This window comes from Pimephales promelas, chromosome 15 (assembly GCF_988280905.1).
Source record: "Pimephales promelas chromosome 15, fPimPro1.hap1.1, whole genome shotgun sequence".
In the NCBI taxonomy this organism is placed as follows: Eukaryota; Metazoa; Chordata; class Actinopteri; order Cypriniformes; family Leuciscidae; genus Pimephales; species Pimephales promelas.
Genome location: NC_142783.1, coordinates 12,653,691 through 12,670,735, shown reverse-complemented (window position 1 = coordinate 12,670,735; position 17,045 = coordinate 12,653,691). Strand labels below are relative to the sequence as shown.

At 39.9% G+C, this 17,045-nt stretch overlaps 1 protein-coding gene and 1 long non-coding RNA gene across 6 annotated transcripts in view; both read right to left on the bottom strand.

Annotated features, from left to right (window-relative positions):
• Nucleotides 1-799: 799 nt before the first annotated feature.
• On the bottom strand, nt 800-1,846 carry LOC120487920 (uncharacterized). The gene is made up of 2 exons (XR_016146657.1): nt 934-1,846; nt 800-855 (listed from the first exon to the last, which is right to left on the bottom strand). It is a non-coding gene; the product is annotated as an uncharacterized LOC120487920 (long non-coding RNA).
• Nucleotides 1,847-5,968: 4,122 nt separating this feature from the next.
• The window catches only part of npas3 (neuronal PAS domain protein 3), a 385,360-nt gene continuing 374,283 nt past the window's right edge, over nt 5,969-17,045 (bottom strand). For 4 of the 5 annotated variants that reach the window (XM_089120156.1, XM_089120158.1, XM_089120159.1 and 1 more), the window contains 3 exons: nt 13,513-13,660; nt 13,032-13,147; nt 5,969-10,473 (listed from right to left, as the gene is read on the bottom strand). In XM_089120156.1, the coding sequence (XP_088976282.1) occupies nt 9,068-10,473; nt 13,032-13,147; nt 13,513-13,660 (1,670 nt within the window). In that variant the 3' untranslated portion in view covers nt 5,969-9,067. The remainder of the gene's footprint in view (nt 10,474-13,031; nt 13,148-13,512; nt 13,661-17,045) is intronic. The other variant, XM_089120157.1, reaches the window with a different exon arrangement.

The following is a 17,045-nucleotide window of genomic DNA, read 5'->3' as shown; positions in this document are numbered from 1 at the left end:
TGAAGCTGCTCCACTTGAGCCCGCAGTCGTCGTAGTTCGTCCTCCATTTCGAAGGCTTGACAGAAGAAGGTCCCACGAAGAAGCACTGGTCCTGCTAGCCGCTGTTCTCTTCAAAAAAAAAAAAGAAAAAAAAAACCAAAAAAAAAAACACAACAAGCAACTTGACTGCTCCCAAAACCAATTTAGCTCGATCCTGCCGACTACGCCAAAATGTGACACCCGCTAGGGCCCCCAAAAAAATGAACACAAAAGACAAATTATAAAAAATACAAATTTCTTTATTAAGCAGTACTGTAAAATTATTCAAAACATAAACTGCTTCAGCGGATGGGGGTTTCTCAATTGGTCTGGCTAGGAATACAAAACAACTTGAGTTACCTATACAGGGGACACTTCATTGCATTGAGTGATAACCACAGCAAACTCCAGTAAGCCCTTCATTACAACAGGATACACGTGCACAATGTGGCAAACACACAAATCAAACCACCAGACCTATAAGGGCGCTGTTATTCTTATTTCCATGTTCACCACCCGATCACGATGGAAAACTACCCCCTGGCAGCTTAATCAAGGATGGAAAGCAGTTGGTATTACATAATTGATTCAAAGAAAGAAACAAAAAAAAAAAATGGAAACATAAATAAATAATTCCACTAGCCAGCCGCAAAAAAACCCCAAAATCAATCAATACTTTAAACAGAGGAAAAAAAAAAAAAACCAAACAAACCAAGCTGGCTAGGAAATTCATTGCCACCAATAAGTCAGGGAGCAGTCAACTTCAGGCTTTTTTAAAAAAAAACAAAACAAAAAACCATATAAGAGAACAGCGACTAGCAATCAACATCCAACACCCTATAACAAAAATAGAGTATTTTTCATGAGTGTCAGTCCCATCCACATCACAAACAAACTCAAAATGAATAACCATACCTTGAAGGTACAACCGGAAAAATACATGATGGTCTTGAATTTATTCCATTAGGCAAACAGTTCTAAAAATGGAGTATTTTTCATGAGTGTCAGTCCCATCCACATCACAAACAAACAAACAAACTCAAAATGAATATCCATATCTTTAAGGTGCACAATCAGACAAAAAACATGATGGTCCTGAATGTATTCCATCAGGCAAACAGTTCTAAAACATAGTAAAATATCCCTATTAACACAATTACCACCTCATGCCCACATGACACATAATGGATTCAAATACCACTGATTCATCTAAAAGAATTATTAAATCTATAGTTAGTGACTGCATCAACACAATAAAAACATCCATTGCAGTAATACAACAAAAAAACAGGTTTACCTTCCATCGAGGAAAAGTACATCACAGGACACCCAGTCCCACACGCTACTAGCCAAACGGCTAACTGATGCTGCAAGGACCCCGGCTGCCCTTCCATGTTGCCTGTCCTTTAAATTGGACCATCCTATAGGCAATCTGTACTGGGATTGGTAGTTACTTCATAATTCCCCTCCCATTCTCCTGCTTATCTTGCTACACTATTAAAAACGTAATCTTGGATAAGTAACCTACTTTGTTTTGACGTGTTTGATTTCATTTTTGTTTTTCAGTTCATACTTTATATGACTGATTATTTGCACAAAATCGGATTTGGAGTGACAGTCTGAACGTGGCTGATGGCTTTTAACCTGAACACTGAAATCCACATTATGGCAAGAGGGACATCTAGTGGTTACAATCAGTAATGACACACAATGAGCTTTTTTTTTTTCCAACAGGGATCTTCTGTATACTTCTGTGTTGAGTAATGGCAGAAAAATACCTTCTTTTTTTTTTCTTTTTTTTTAATTTTCACACATTGTATTAGGGCTGTGAAACGATTAATCGCATCCAAAATAAAAGTTTGTGTTTACAGAATGTGTGTGTAGTGTGTATAATTATTTTGTATATAAATACACACATATGCATGTATATATTTAAGAAAAATGTGTTATTAATATATCAAATATTTATATATAATATTAATTTTGTTTAAATATATATAAAGTATATACATGCACATATTTCTTAAATATGTGTGTGTATTTATATATATAAAATAATTATACACACCACACACATATACATTATGTAAACACAAACCTTTATTTTGGATGTGATTAATCGTTTCACAGCCCTACTTTGTATTATTTGTCCAATGTAAATATATAGCCTAATTTACTCTTCAAAAACATCTTTTTAGTTGAGTTTCAGTCTACATTACATTATCAATGGTGTTTTAGGATCCTAAACAATTATTATAATGTAATAATGATTTATATAATTATTCCTTTGATGTAAAATCCATATAGCCAATAAATGTACTATATAAGTGAAAATTAATATTTCAAAAGTATATTTTAGTCAACATTACACTATAGGAAAATTAAAATACTTTTGTCATATTTCTACAGTTGCAAGAAATAAACCCTTGAGCTTTTATTTAGGAGAAAACACCAGATATAATCATGCTGATCGCGTGAGCAAAGTGCACACTTTTCTTTAAATCACCCAGCAAAAATGGATGCCTATTCTTAAAGTCTTGTGCTGTTTTATATAGGCACAAAGCCATATCATGGATTCGATTTTAGTTTGTTGGCAAAATATAACACTAGAGCCCTTTATGTTAGGTTATACATTTTACATCTCATATGTGTTGGGAAAAGGGAGAAGAGAGAGTTCGGCAAAAGGCAGATTCGAACTCAGGTCGAGCGCATCTAAAACTGCTTTAAAGCACTTTACTCACGCCCTACGACCTACGCCACTGTAGTTACTCCGTGACATGCATCTATTTACTAGAAAGACAGGCACTTACAGCAAATATACGCTCCGTTATCGAAAATGTAAAAAAACAAACAAAAAAAAAACAAAACATTTTTTTTCTTCCCCTTGCTTGGGCTCATGGCGAACTTGCAATAAATAAATTTTATTAGACCGGCCCTCGCGGCCTCGAAACACTAGCTACTGGCTCACCGGGAAAACTCCCGTCTCTCCCGATTGCCACTCCGCTAACGTTACTCCACAGCGGAGGCGACCCGCTAGACTAAAACAGTCCGAAAATAAACACTTATTATAGGTGTACCAATGATTCAGGATACTGACTCCAGTACTCACCGATATGGTTTCGGAATCGGAACAACTGAAAGGAAAGAAGTGTGAGACACAGCTCTGGAGCGTCTCAGTTGATTCACAAAACTACCTAACGGCCCGGATTCTCATAACTCTGCGTGTGTTTCGCGCTGGATGACGACCGTGTTGAGCGGTGCAGGTACAAGTAACATTAGAAGAAGATTAATGCTTTCATTTTCATTTTAAACCACAAACTACTGAGTATGTTTTGGACATTATTTAACCGTGTCAAAGACGAACAAAATTTTTAGAATAACAACATTTCTTGCTCCAAGTTTTAGGGGTGCTGAGCTCATTTTTAGGGGTGCTGAAGCACCCCTAAAAATGGGCTAGCCTCGCCCATGCTTCAAACCCAGCATGAACTCTGGCACAATCCGGTTATTTTTAAATGCATAAGACATAGGTCACTGGTATTTTCCTACCAAACCTGCATTTAGTTTTTTTTAGATAAACAGTATGATTGTCTCAGTAAAGTCTGATAGATCCCGCCATTCACAAGAGGTCTCCGTTGCTTGTACAGAAGATTCCAGTCAGTAATCTGGGGATCTGCTTTAACCACTAGATGTCACTCTTGCCACACTGGATTTCAAAGCTCAAATGAAAAGCGTCTGTGGCTCTAAAAGATCTTGCTGAATTCAAAATCAAACACCTCCTCAAATACATAAATCTACTATACAAATACTCATATCTGTAAAGTAATCATATATTAATATCCATCCATGCCTGTCTTCGTTTATATCTGCCATATAACCATGCCTGCCTCTGCTCAAACACATTTAAAACCTGCTTTTGATCATATGTAGATGAGAGACAGTTCATATTTCATATTCATATAAGTGTTGAAGGACCTGTAACTGCCCTAATAAGAGCCTCTTTGCTATATAAACTCCAGTAAGGACTGTATAGGTGGAGATGGACAGCTCCTAATCATTAGGGAGGATTCAGGTTTGGGCTTTTTCACCTCCTCCTCTCTCTCTTTCTCTCCTGTGATCTATCATTCATGGGCTTCATTTAAAATAGCGTAAAATATTTAAAGTTGGTTGGATTTCTTCAGTGGGCTTCAGCGGTGACCTCCCCCTCAGTGCCTGAAGTCAGATATGCAGCAGGGAGAAGGGAAAGAACAAGAGAGAAAAACAGGGCAGAGAGGAAAGGTGTATATACGAGACACAGAAACTGTGAAGGAAAAAATGAAGAGCGAGTTTCACTGTTACTTAGCATTGAACAAAAGCTGTGTTCAGAGTGGAACACTAGCTTATATGTAGGCCTATACCGAATACTGCACAGTATACTGTCTACACTTAAAAAAGAAGTGAAGTGTTAGTAGTATTCCACTAAGTGTTTCTAACATTATGTGACGTGAGTGGCATCCAGTTATTATCTTGGAAATTAAAAACCATGTGCATGCTAATTTGCAAACATATGCAAGATTCTTTGCCATTTTTTAGTATAATAGTAAGTGTTTTAACACTGAAAATTTCAAAAAAAAAAAAAAAAAAGTGCATTTTATACCCAGATGATGCGGAAGTTGGAGTAGTCTTTTCTTCCCTATGTGATCCGAGTGAATCGGCTTCACAAACAAGAAAATATGTAGGGCGGGACTTGATTTTGTCCGTTGTGGAATTGATTGGATGGTGGGATGGTTGAGGCTTACTATTGGTCATGTGAGTGACGGGTTGCCCCGCCTTCAGTCAGTAAACACATCGTCGGAGAAGAGAAGAGATGATGCTGCAAGAGGGAGGGGGGGAAGTAATTTTGATTACAGGACACATTATTTTTTAAACGGTAATGATGTGCACAGCTTAATCATTTATAAAAAATAACTCCGATGCTGAATGACAATTGGAGGTCAATTCTAGCACATTGCATTGTGGAACACGAACATGACTGTGCACAGTAGGCTATACATGTGCTGGAGAAATGGTATGAATAATTGTAATAATAATCGTACTCGTTACATAAAGTCAACATGAAATCAAAATTGACTCTTGACCCTCTTGCGTGTTTCTGGTCTCATTGTGAACAATATATTGCTGCATGTTATTCCAAAGAGAGAAATATCTTCATAATCTTTCTTTCATAAAAAATAAATAGCTCATTCTGCCACTGAAAAAACTCTGTTTTTACCCTTTTTCAAAGCCAACCTTGTCCACTTTGCACAATCCAATCAATTTCCAAGGGATTAAATAAAACCCCTTCACTCCAAACCGGTTTTCTTTATGAATATCCTGTTTCACTTGGAAATTCATCACATTACGGAAATGAATTTGGTTGAAAATGGTGTTTCAGCAACATCTGATCAATAAACTTGTTTCAGAGAAGGACCAAAGATTGTGGAAAAAACATCTATAAAGTAAAACACTTTTTTTTAAAGGAAGCACTTTCCCCTTTTATTTAGCTTTGCCGTAGGAAGTTACAGTGAGATCAGTATAATAGAAGAGACAGATTGAAATATTCCTGCTAATTGAAAACCTGGTGAAGATACCGTGAGGTGGAGAAACATATCAGAAATACCCGTGAGAATCTGTCCAACGTAAAGGAGACTGCTCAAACATGTCGGCCCTTGTACAAGTTCACTGGATTTATTGTGTGTAGAAGCAAAAGTCAGCAGGGCTACATGGGAATATTTTAATATTCCCTTACCTGAAACCTGTAGGTAACTAAAAAGGCTTTGACTACATTAGCCAAAACTAAAGAAGACCGGGAGAAAAACATAGGAGGAAAAAAACAAACAAACATAAAGAGGCAGGAAAGTAGGAACGCAAAGAATAATCATTGATGTTCGGCATTCACTTATGATGAACAGAATGTAAAAGAAATGATGCCAGATAGTAACAAATCCAAGAAAAGTTTATTATGAATATGGCACCTGTAAGATGGTAAAAAAACTGTGTTACAGAAAGACAACCATGTATGACATGTCGCTTTAACTGATGAAAACCTACAAAAGTATAAAATAACCCTGTTGTAAAATGAAGTATGTACATTTTTGAATTGCAGCATTATTCATGGTAAATGAACAAAAAATGTGTTTCCAAAAAAATAAGCCAGGCACTCAAAGTTAGCTTCAGTTAGTTGTTTTTTGTCTTTTTTTTCCTCTGAAAACAACAAAACAAAATCAAAATGTACCATAGTTTTCTCTTTTTAATATTTTAATTTGTTTGTACTTAGAATTTATAACACTGTTAACACTGATACTAAGAGAATCCCCTTTCTCCCATATTCTTCTACTTGGCACCAAGTTCCTCATAAAAGAATCTGTATAATTGTACAAGAAATAGTTAAAAACACAGACACAGTCTTCACAGGTAAATGAAGTGATTTCCTCATATTGTAATTTTAAACACTATTTATCTGACAGCAGCTGAGATTAGTTTAAGAGTAAATCACCAGCAATCATTTTGACACAACACAGATACATTGAGACAGCTCGCCCGGCTGTTCTGTTAGTAACATATGGGTGTATTTCCTGGTCCACAGTGTCTGTTTTTGGAGCCGTCCCCAAACCCCCGTCCTGACCGCTTCTGCTCTACGTACAAAATGCTAAAATCTAGGATCCTGTTAACCTGCAGCAGCGACGCCAAGGTCCACTGCAACCGCTCAGACAGCCATTTTTAAAAACATTAATATCATGACCTGGGTTTGAGTAACAACACGTCTTCACAGAAACCACAGACACAAGTTTCCTGATGTCGGGGGGAAGCCTGATTCAGGTAAAAAGACGAAGGCCCCCCTTCCCTTTGCCGGACAGACTAAAAAACACTAAACATCGACAAAGCCGCTGGACCCAACAAAATCAAGTAAACCAAACAATCAACTTAGTAAACATGCATTTCCAAAACACCTATAAAAATAGATTTTATAGTGCGAAATACTTTTTTCATCTCTTTAGAAATCTTTAAAATTGTTTATTGTCCTGAAATACTGTCATCTTTTTTTTTTTTTTCCTTTTTTTATTTCCTGTGAGTTGCAGGGTCATTGAACAGGTTTGGTGGAAACCAATGAAATACACCCAATGCACAAGAGAAGCCCAAGGGACTCTGGGAATGTTTCACATCTGAGGCTTTTAAGGTTCCAGTCTGCTAAATGCTACTTCGGTTTTTATTTATTTTTTTATTCCTCATCACGTTTGGGCTGGAAACTGCAATCCCAGAATACCTCAGTGGCAAAAAAATGGCTCCTTAAACCTTTGAGCTAGTTTAGAGTCTTTTATCTCTGAGAAGAGAAAGAGAGGTCTGTAGACTACACAACAGCAAAGCAATAGCAGAAACAGAAAAAAGTAATACATACAAAAAGGAAGCAGCAAAAAAGGTGACACTACATTGGAAGGCCACCACACAAAATCCACTAACCTCCACTGGTTCACTAAGACTGCAAGGGGGCAGGAAGGAGAACAAATGTTTCCCCGTCCAAGCCCGGACTAGCACAGAGAGGACAAAGGACAAAACAGCTACATTAGCTCAGTATATACTGCATATAGTAACACACACTTAAGTTGCTATGGAGACTGACAGCCAATGACACTTACACATTGTACAAGTTTACGGTTATCACGCTGCATAATAGATGACTTGATGGACGGCTGTCAAAGGATGAAGTGACAGTTTTCTTCCGTTTTATTACTTTTGTTTTTTTAAACATCAAATCACAGTGTTTTAACACCAAACTGTGAGTAGTTTTTTTGGCAACAGTGGATAAAAATCATTTTTTGATTGAAAATGCACGTCCTTATTACAATCTCTGCTTGATATGTGATTTTTAGAGAGAGTTTAAGGGGTAAGGGATGAAGGGATACTGATTTCGGAAAGGAAACCAGGCTTGTAAGCTAAAGAGGGAGTGTAAACAATTAAGCCAAACATTTATAATTAAAAAAAAAAAAAATCCTCAAAACAATTAAGATTAGCTCTGACCTAAGCCTGTTGGAGTTTAACATTCATCTTCAAGTTTGTGATGCAAAATTAGCCTCAGTTGCACTGAGAGAAAAAAAAAAACTCTAGCGTATCCCTCTCTCCAGATTCATTCAGATTGAGTTAAAATACTCAATGTACCACATGCTCACAGGTAAGTGATGAACATAATAATAATAATAAAAATCAATCATAACAAAAGAAGTCTGTTAGATGTTTGACTTTTCTGTAGAAAAAGCTCTGAAGCCGCCATTTGTCTGGAGTTCCAGAACAGTACCTACATCAGCCAGCTGAGTGAGGGTAACTCAATGATAGCACCATGGATCTGCAAAAAAGATGATGGAACTGGAGAAATCTCACGCTGACCTGTTCCATGTCCTGGGATTTTATAGTAACATTCTATTCACAGGTCAATACCCGGCTAAAATTGCTTTTTTTTAAATGCATGATTTGCAAGTTGAGCTATAAAAAACGAAGAAAAAGCATTATTTCTAAAATACTATTCCCCCTTTAGAAAGAACCTTAAAACCCTTTGAACTACATCAAATAGGGTAACATCCTTTTATCAGCATCAATCTCGATTACATCAAGATACCGTTAGAAACGTGAACCGTTTCTTTTCTTGTCAATTTTCTTTTGCTAATACCTTTAAAACATCCTAATGAGGATGTTAGAAACTCTGGACAAATATTTCACCCCAGAGAAGACATACGCCACAGTGCTATGAATTCCCTGTGGCTCAGAAGGGAACTCTTTACAATAGAGATGAGTCTGTTTAGTCCGTTTAGAGAAACCGTCATCAAGAACTTGTGTGAGGAGGCGAGAAAGAAGAAAGAGAAAGTCGAAGAGATAGAAAGACACAGCAAGAGAAACCATTCATTTCAGTTACACAAGCTCAATTGCTCAAAATTCAAAGTGCTAGAACATCTCACTTTTCCCCAACTTTGATACACAGTCTTTTTACCTCAGAAGAGTCTTTTTAACACAGTTGAACACAGTAATATGGTCTCAATGTTTTGCTTCAATCCTCCTTGCGCTCCAGAGTCTGTGTGTTGTGGATGCCGTTGCTGTAGACGGGAAACGGAAGCGTGGAGAAGAGTCCCTCCGCTGTGGTGAAGACGTTAGCAGCAGGCATCTGCGTGAGCCCGGCTCCGCTGACTGCGGCCCCGAAGGGGGTGGACATGTTGAGCCGGTGCACGTGATGGTAAAGCATCTCCATGGGTGTCTTGGGGTCTATGCCGAAACCGGGCCCATCGACAAAGTTCACAGCGGTGTGGGCGTTAGGCAGGAGGTTGCCCTGCATGGCCAGGCTGACATCTGCCGGGGCGTATCGGATCGTTCCAGTGGTGTAGACTCGTGGGGATGCCGTGCTCGTGGCGGCGAGCGTTCCTGTGACTCTGTGCACCAATGGAAGCACCACATTTCCCGCTTGCAACCTCTGCAGGGCTTCCAGATCACTGGTGTAGAGCAGGGAACCAGAGGAGGTGGGCGTACCCTGCTGCTTGTCCCGTGGCGAGGCAGAGAGAGGTGGGGAGAGCGGGTCAGCGGAGGTTGAACTGGAAGGAAGAACCAAGCTGCCTGGAGTTGCGCTGGACACGGAGGTGGGGGCGCTGTTATTGTTGCCGCCGCTACTGTTGCCATTGAAATTGGGCTTTCTGCTGCCTCCTCCACCCTCAGCACCAGGCGGAGTGAGGACGGAGTCGGGAATGGACACCTGCAGGCCGGCGGGCGGGGGGGACGGGAAGGTGTCGTGGGGTTTCGTCATGCTGTAGGGGGACTCGTTACGGGAGATCTCTCGATTGGGTGGGTAGTTCCAGATGCTGCTGTCGTTGTCAAAGTTTATCGGTTCCGACATCTCAGTCTTGATCTTCAGCACAGAGGAACTGGTCGGGGAGGGTGGAAGCAGAAGGGGAGGCTGGTCTCCGAGGGTGGGGTCCAGGCCGCCAGGGCTGGGGGTGGCAGCCGCCGAGGGAGACAGACGGAGACGTTGGCGACTATCATCCCACTTCTGCTTTTTCCTCCTCTTCTTTCTCTTCTGGTGTTTACTCATCGCCGGCCCGCTCAGCTCTCGTCCGCTGTTGCAGTCCTTCACGATATCTTCTGCGTCATCCTCTTCTTCTTCCGAGGACGAGGAGCAAGAGGAAGGCGAGTCTTGCAATTCCTCCACCTCGCCGTCACCGTAGCGCTCTACCTTTATGTGTAAACCACCCAAGCGGCCCTCCTTGTGGTCGGTTTCACAGTCAGAAGGTTCCAAGCTATCATCACTGTCCTGACTTTCTGGATTGCTGGAACTGTCCCCTTCCTCCTGTCGTCTCATCTCTTGCTCTGGCGGCCGGCCCGTCTGTTTCTTACTGTCCGTCTCTGGATCTTCACTGTTCTCGGAAGATTGATTCCCCTTCCCACCTGACTTGGAGTTTTCGTTGTCTTCTGGGAGAAAGAAAAAGCTTTAGAGGACAAGTTTCACCTCATCATGTCAAAGTTCATCAGTACCTTGCACAAGAACCATAGCTCACTAAACATGATTAAGACGTTTACAATAAGGGTATTTATTAATGCTTTGATAGTTGGGAGAGTATGAACAGGACACCAGGTTCTTTGTTTTGGCTGCAGCATTAGCCACTGGTGACTTGTGTTGTATCATTAGTTTTGTCATGAAAGGCTCGGATTCTGTTCAGAACAAGTGACCTTGATGGGGGGGAATTGGAAATTCTGGCCTTAGGAAAAGCATGTCTGCATTGGAAGAGAAACACAGGGAGAGAGATAAAGAGACAGAAAAAGACAGAAGGAGAAGGAGGGGTGTAGAGATGGGTAGGGAGTCTGAGAGGAGAAGAGGGCATGGTTTGGTCCAGCTGCAGCTGGCACAGTCTGTAACCTTTGTGATGAAGGCTGGCAAAAGGCTCTGCAGGCAGAGATGCTCAGGGGCCAATATGTTGGCACTTTCCCCAGACTGTCAACCGGCCTTGTTCATTCACAGCCTCCACCATCTTTGGAATCTCACTTCATCTTCTTTTGGAATGTATAATTAATATCTCCAACTGGCTGTGGAGTTTTAATTGACTATTTACACCAGTTTTTAGGGACATGGCGAAAGCACCACATTTCCTTGTCCTACATAATTTCCAGTAATTATTGGAATGAAGATATTTTACACAATGGACTACTTGGTCTGAGCTTCGCGACGCACTATATCACTTATTTCCGGTTACGTTTACTTTCAATGTACTGCGTTCAATGAGTAGAACAAACACCACCTAAAATGAGTGTCTGTACTAAGATTTTATATTTTGGACGTTTTTATTGACAGAAGAAGGGATATTCTGATGTTTACCGTGTGCAGAATTTTCAAAACTCATCGGAACATGAAGTTTAAATCCAAACCAAGCCAATCCGAGAAAGCTGCGGCTGTTAAAAATACGCCATTATTTCACCACAGGGTGTCAGTGTTCGTCTACACTAGTGACCGCGACGCTGAAACATCAGTACGAAACACGAAGATTTATTTATTTGGATTAAATATTGTAATCAATAATCATTCAGTGTCGTTTTTCCAATGTCAATCGTTTTACTATTAAATGTTCATGCCCAATTAATATTCAGAGTAGTTGACTGTCATTCTCCTCTAGCTTCTGCGTAGGCACCTCGCGATCATTCACTCATTCATTAAACTATTTTAAAAAGACAGGAATAAAGCACCAATGCACACTTTTTATTAGTCAAATTCATTAAAAAAAATTTAAACTCAATTAGAGAATATAAGTAGGCTAATACTGCTGTTAATGAGAAGACAGAAGACTGCTGCGGGTTAGTGGATAAATATATTTAGCCTATTTATTATTCAGAATCGAACAGTTAGAAAGAAAATATATTTATAGGAACATTTCATCTGGCTCAAGATAATTAATACAGAGATCGTTATTCATTATTTTAAACAATTGGCGTCCATAAAACGTAATGATAATCTGCATTCTCATGTTTTGACGTGCGATGAACACTGGAAATGGAAACTCCCGGTATGTAATAAGTAGAACGTGGAAATAGTTGTGCAAGTAGTCCATACGAGCCCTCAGACGAGACATTTGCATTTGGTTAAAAGACAGGTGTGTTGTGTATATAGGGATCTTCGCCTGTGACGTCACGACGCGGTTACATGTGCTCTGGTTGGCAGAAAACCGCACAGTGTTATAAAGTCATAATTTAACCCAAAGATTGGGTGCTATACAGTCAGTGTATCATCTGTGTACACACCCTTATCGATTAAGGGTAAATTTTTGTATTTTCTTTGATACATTTTTATGTATATGTTGACCAATGTTATATATCAGAGGTAAGATCATTTTGATTCAAAATATAGCCCATGGACAAATTACACCTCTATTTTACTCTAGTTGTAACACATTCACCAGTTATCCAGTTAACACAAGTAATATTGGTAATTATGACTTATAGGCATCTGAAGATTTGTACGCCTTCATTGACTCTCTGATAAACGTAGATGGCCGAATGTCAAATGTGGCCATGTGTTAGGGCTTTTGCTCCAATTGTCACTCAAGCGATATGGATCAGGCATAGAACATGAACCCTGGTTATATAAAAGCTTTACCTTATATCTCCTTTTAGCTTTTTCATACAAAGAATTATCATTTTGCTGACAGAACACATAGACTGCTGCGTATGTTTTGTTTCTTTCTGGCAACCAGTTCGCTCCCACGCCCATTTCGTGACGTCACATATGACGCTGGCGAACGTCCCTATAGTGTTTATGTGTATTTTTTTTTTTTAGAAGACTACCCGCAGTTCCATGAACTGGGACAGCCACCATGGACCAAGAAGAACTGGCTTTAAGTCTCCTTCTCAAGGGCATAATAATGGGTTTAGGGCTCGCTCCATGTGGGGATCAAAAAAAACAAACCTTCCACTTATTCTGCAATGTTTTGTGGGAAATAGTGTCAAATTTGCAATGGAATGGGACGAGAGTGGTACGCTACCTGAATTCTCCTTGGAGTCGGATTCAGAATCAGATGTTTCAGAGGACTCTGATGCTTTCTCTGGCAGGTTAGGCAGCTGTGCAATGTCCATAGGTGTGTCTTTGTACTCGGGATTACTGCCCATTAAAAAAGAAACCACATAAAAAGGCACATTTAGAAGATAGAAGTCATTCACTTTGCCAGCTGAGAATCATTCACAGCCACGTGAAACATCCTTCACTCTCTTCTCTAGAATGTTCCAGACATCCTGATTGATTCACTGCGGCCCAAACCACAGAGCATTCTAATGGTCTCTCAGCCCGTACACAGACCCAAAAGCAGTTTGAGAAGAGTGGTGCGTTTAGCCTTCGTCATCTTACAGAAGAGCAGACTATTACTAACTCTCTCAAGTGGGAAATACTTTCATCTTGTTACAGTGCCGGATGGAGCAAATCAAAATCTAAAGATATGGCATTTTCATCAAAGTAAAAGACTCGCCTACCTCAGTACATAGTTGACCCAGATGATGTTTTTTTCATTGGCGTTCTTGGCGTTGATTGCAATAGTGGCACTGGACTGGATCCAGATATAACCTCCATTCTTCTGAATCCAGCGGTAATACTTTGTCACACTTTGACCTTTATTCATTACTATAGAAAGAGGAGATGATACAAGAAGAGGAAAAAAAGGGAATAAACCTGTGAACATTGTAATATGAAATGAGACTGCTTAATTAAGTTTTCAAACGTTTACAGCAAGTTTTATTACAACAACAACTAATAATAATAATAATATTTGCATTTAGTGTGCCCAGGTAAAGCTCAAACCTATCCATTATTTCATTCTGTGTTAACATCGGGAGCATTATTAATCTCCAAAGCCCAGCAGAGGGTGCTGTGACTGTTTGCTAAGGGCTCTGTAATTGTGTCCTTGTCTGAGGCTACTCATGTGAAGACACTGTGGCAGTTGCCATAATTTTGGCTAAATTAAGCGCTAAATGGTGATCTCAAATAATATGAATTTGCATTAATCATTGTTCTGCACAACAGAAACAGTCGGAATCCAAGCACGGCAGTAAATTCAGATTCTGGGTTTAATTACAGCTACAAATAGCCTTTTCCATAAAAAAAGAGTCCATTGAGAAGAATGATTTATAAAAGAATAAGTCTAGTAATTAAAATCATTACAGACTAATGGCATTGTTTAAGAAGCTGTCCCAAAGGCTCTGATAATTGACTTTAGTTCACCGACTGCTTTCTGTACCAATAAATGTAAAACTTAAGCTGTAACTCCAGAAAATTGAGACAAAAAGCCACGAGTTGTTTATCTGACTTGTTCACTGTGGCCAGTGGGCATGTCCTTGACTCACCTTCATTCTCTTTAACAAAGTTTACATTGGAAGGGTTCAGTACACATGAAATGCATCTAAGCATCCTAAAAAAAACCCATAATATTTTGCATGTGAAATGACAGAACTGATTATAAAATTAACTTTTTTTCTATTGAAATTAACTAGTGATAGATAGATGGATGTGCCAGTAATGTACATTAAGTATTATACAGTTTCAGTTAACACAGTCTCATCCCAAAAAGTCATATAACTGACGTCTTGGGACGTCTTTTGACCATACGTCAATATCCGCCTTTTTAGGGCCCCCTTAAATGTCGGTAGATGGCGATCCCGGGCCGTCATACAACTGACACTTTACCTTTAACGTCAGTTAGGTTTAGGGTTAGGTTTAGGTCTGGGGTAGAGTTAGGATCCCATAACCTCATCTACCGACGTTTAAGGGGGCCCTAAAAAGGCGAATAGTGACGTACTGTCAAAAGACGTCCCAAAACGTCAGTTATATGACGTCTTGGGATGAGACCGGGTTGTTTCAGTATATTAAATCTGATCATACATATACAGTGATCCCATCCCTCTTCTATCTATGAGTGGTCCCTTTAAACCCTCATTACTGTCTACAAGTTTCCAGGACATTTTTCCCTCTGCCTTTAAACCTGATCTCATCTGCATCGCATTTGATGTGCCGGCCCCCTCGGCTCCACCCGGCACCACGTCTGTACAGGTGAGGCTTATTTTTTAACCCCCTTTCAGTTACGCTGCCATTAAATCAATCAGGGGCTGCTTGAGTTATTGATTTAGTGGTAATGAAGCCACCCCTTTCTCTCTCTCCCCCTCCTCGCTCTTCTCTTTCTGTATCCCTCTTTTCTTTTCTCTTCTTTTTTTCCGGTGCAGGAGTCGTTGGCTGCTTTTGGAGGCTTTAAAAGGAATACGGCCTCTTTAATCTGCCTGCTTTCTCCTGGAGCCTCGGGCAAGCCTGCAGGACGGCCTCTCTCTCTCTCTACTTCCGTTCTTTCTCGTTCTATCTCTCTCTGCACCAGGGCCTCTGTCCTTCAGTTCTGTTAAATCACTTGGATCCCTTCCATAATAGCAGCTACCTTTCAGATACCCTTTACCCAGCGTGGCCTCACTTCCAGCAGGAGGGGTGGAGGGTGTCACTGTCATATAAAAGTAAGTAATTTACACCCGTGAAATTGCGTTATGGAAAAGTCCTTGCAGTCCACTGGGGTATTATTGTAAAGACAAGCCTTTTATGAATGAGAGAGCAGACATGCAGATCTGCGGCACCTTGGCAGGGTTCGGCTGGACAAGTGAATTGGAGGTTTTTAACTTGTATTCTTTGGATTTAATGGCGAATCTTCACCAGAAGAGGAAGTAAACATGCTGGCCATTTATAGAAACGGCGAGAAGTGAAATTGCGACCACTTTCGAGGCATTTAGAATAACAACAAGTAAAGATGCAATCATCTGCTGGTTTTAAAGATTTCCTAGTGTTATAAAATCCGAAATTCTAGCTGTCTTTTTAAGGCCATGTGCTGGTTGAGAATGCTGGTCTAACCAGAAGTCAAACTAGTTGACAACCTTGGCTAAACTGGTGCAAACTAATTACAATTACATTACATTCAAATGAATCACTGCTGACGTAAATACAGAATATATCCATGGATACAGAAACCTCTATTTCATATGTACTCTGAATCCATTATGGAAGAAAACTGAAGAAACATTGTCGACGGTACATGCGATGGGTGTTGGAGCAGGTGTATTTTTCCGCAGCTGTGGAGTCTATCTTCAAGCACAATAAGGAGTGAAGGGAGTTTTTCATTAAAGTCAGTTTGAACTACTCTTCAGAGACCGGCTCTTGTAGTCTGCCTTCAGGCACAGAGCTTCAGTCTCCTGGGGTTTCTCCACACTTCTGTGAGCCATCGTTTCCCACCTCTGTCTCTCTCTCTTGCTCTTTCTCAGCTGGTAAAAACATACACACCCACACCCACGGAGCATTTATGCGGTGAGTATTAGACGTAGTCGTGTAACACAGTGTCTTTTATTAATTTAAGCCGTGTTGGTCCTGTTCTGAAGCTGACACAGGTGAGGTCAGAGTTGTCACAATGCATTTCTACCAATATTAAATACCTGCTCTCAAATGCTTCGTGAGCACCACAGTCGGCTTTCTAATTTTCCTTCAATAAACTAGAGATCATTTTATCCAGTTATAAAGCTCAAATATGTCCTAAAAGTAGTAAGAAGCACAGTGAGTTACCTTAACTGTAGTTCTGTCATGACAACTCTCTGAGTGTTTTGCATGGGTATAACAATATTGATATGTTTGGTCTCATGGCAGAATAGACCTGCTGCAGAGCAAGTTCAAGACTTTTGCCAGTACATACATGACAGGCTGCTGTTGTACACATGAATTAACCAAATCTCTAGACCATTTTGCAAGATGTAAACAACACTGGTCCAGAAATACTTCATGTTTCAGTTCAGTAACTGTTTTCTTTATTTCACATGTAAAGAAAACATCTTAAAGATGTTTGTTTAACTCAGTTTTCAGTTTTATATTTTCTGTTGGTTGTGTTTTATCCCAGCTTTTATGTAGAGTTAAAAAACTGAAACAGGAAGTGCTTCTGGACCAGTGTTGTTCACATCTTGCAAAATGGTCTATACAGGTGGAACATTGGGAAGGT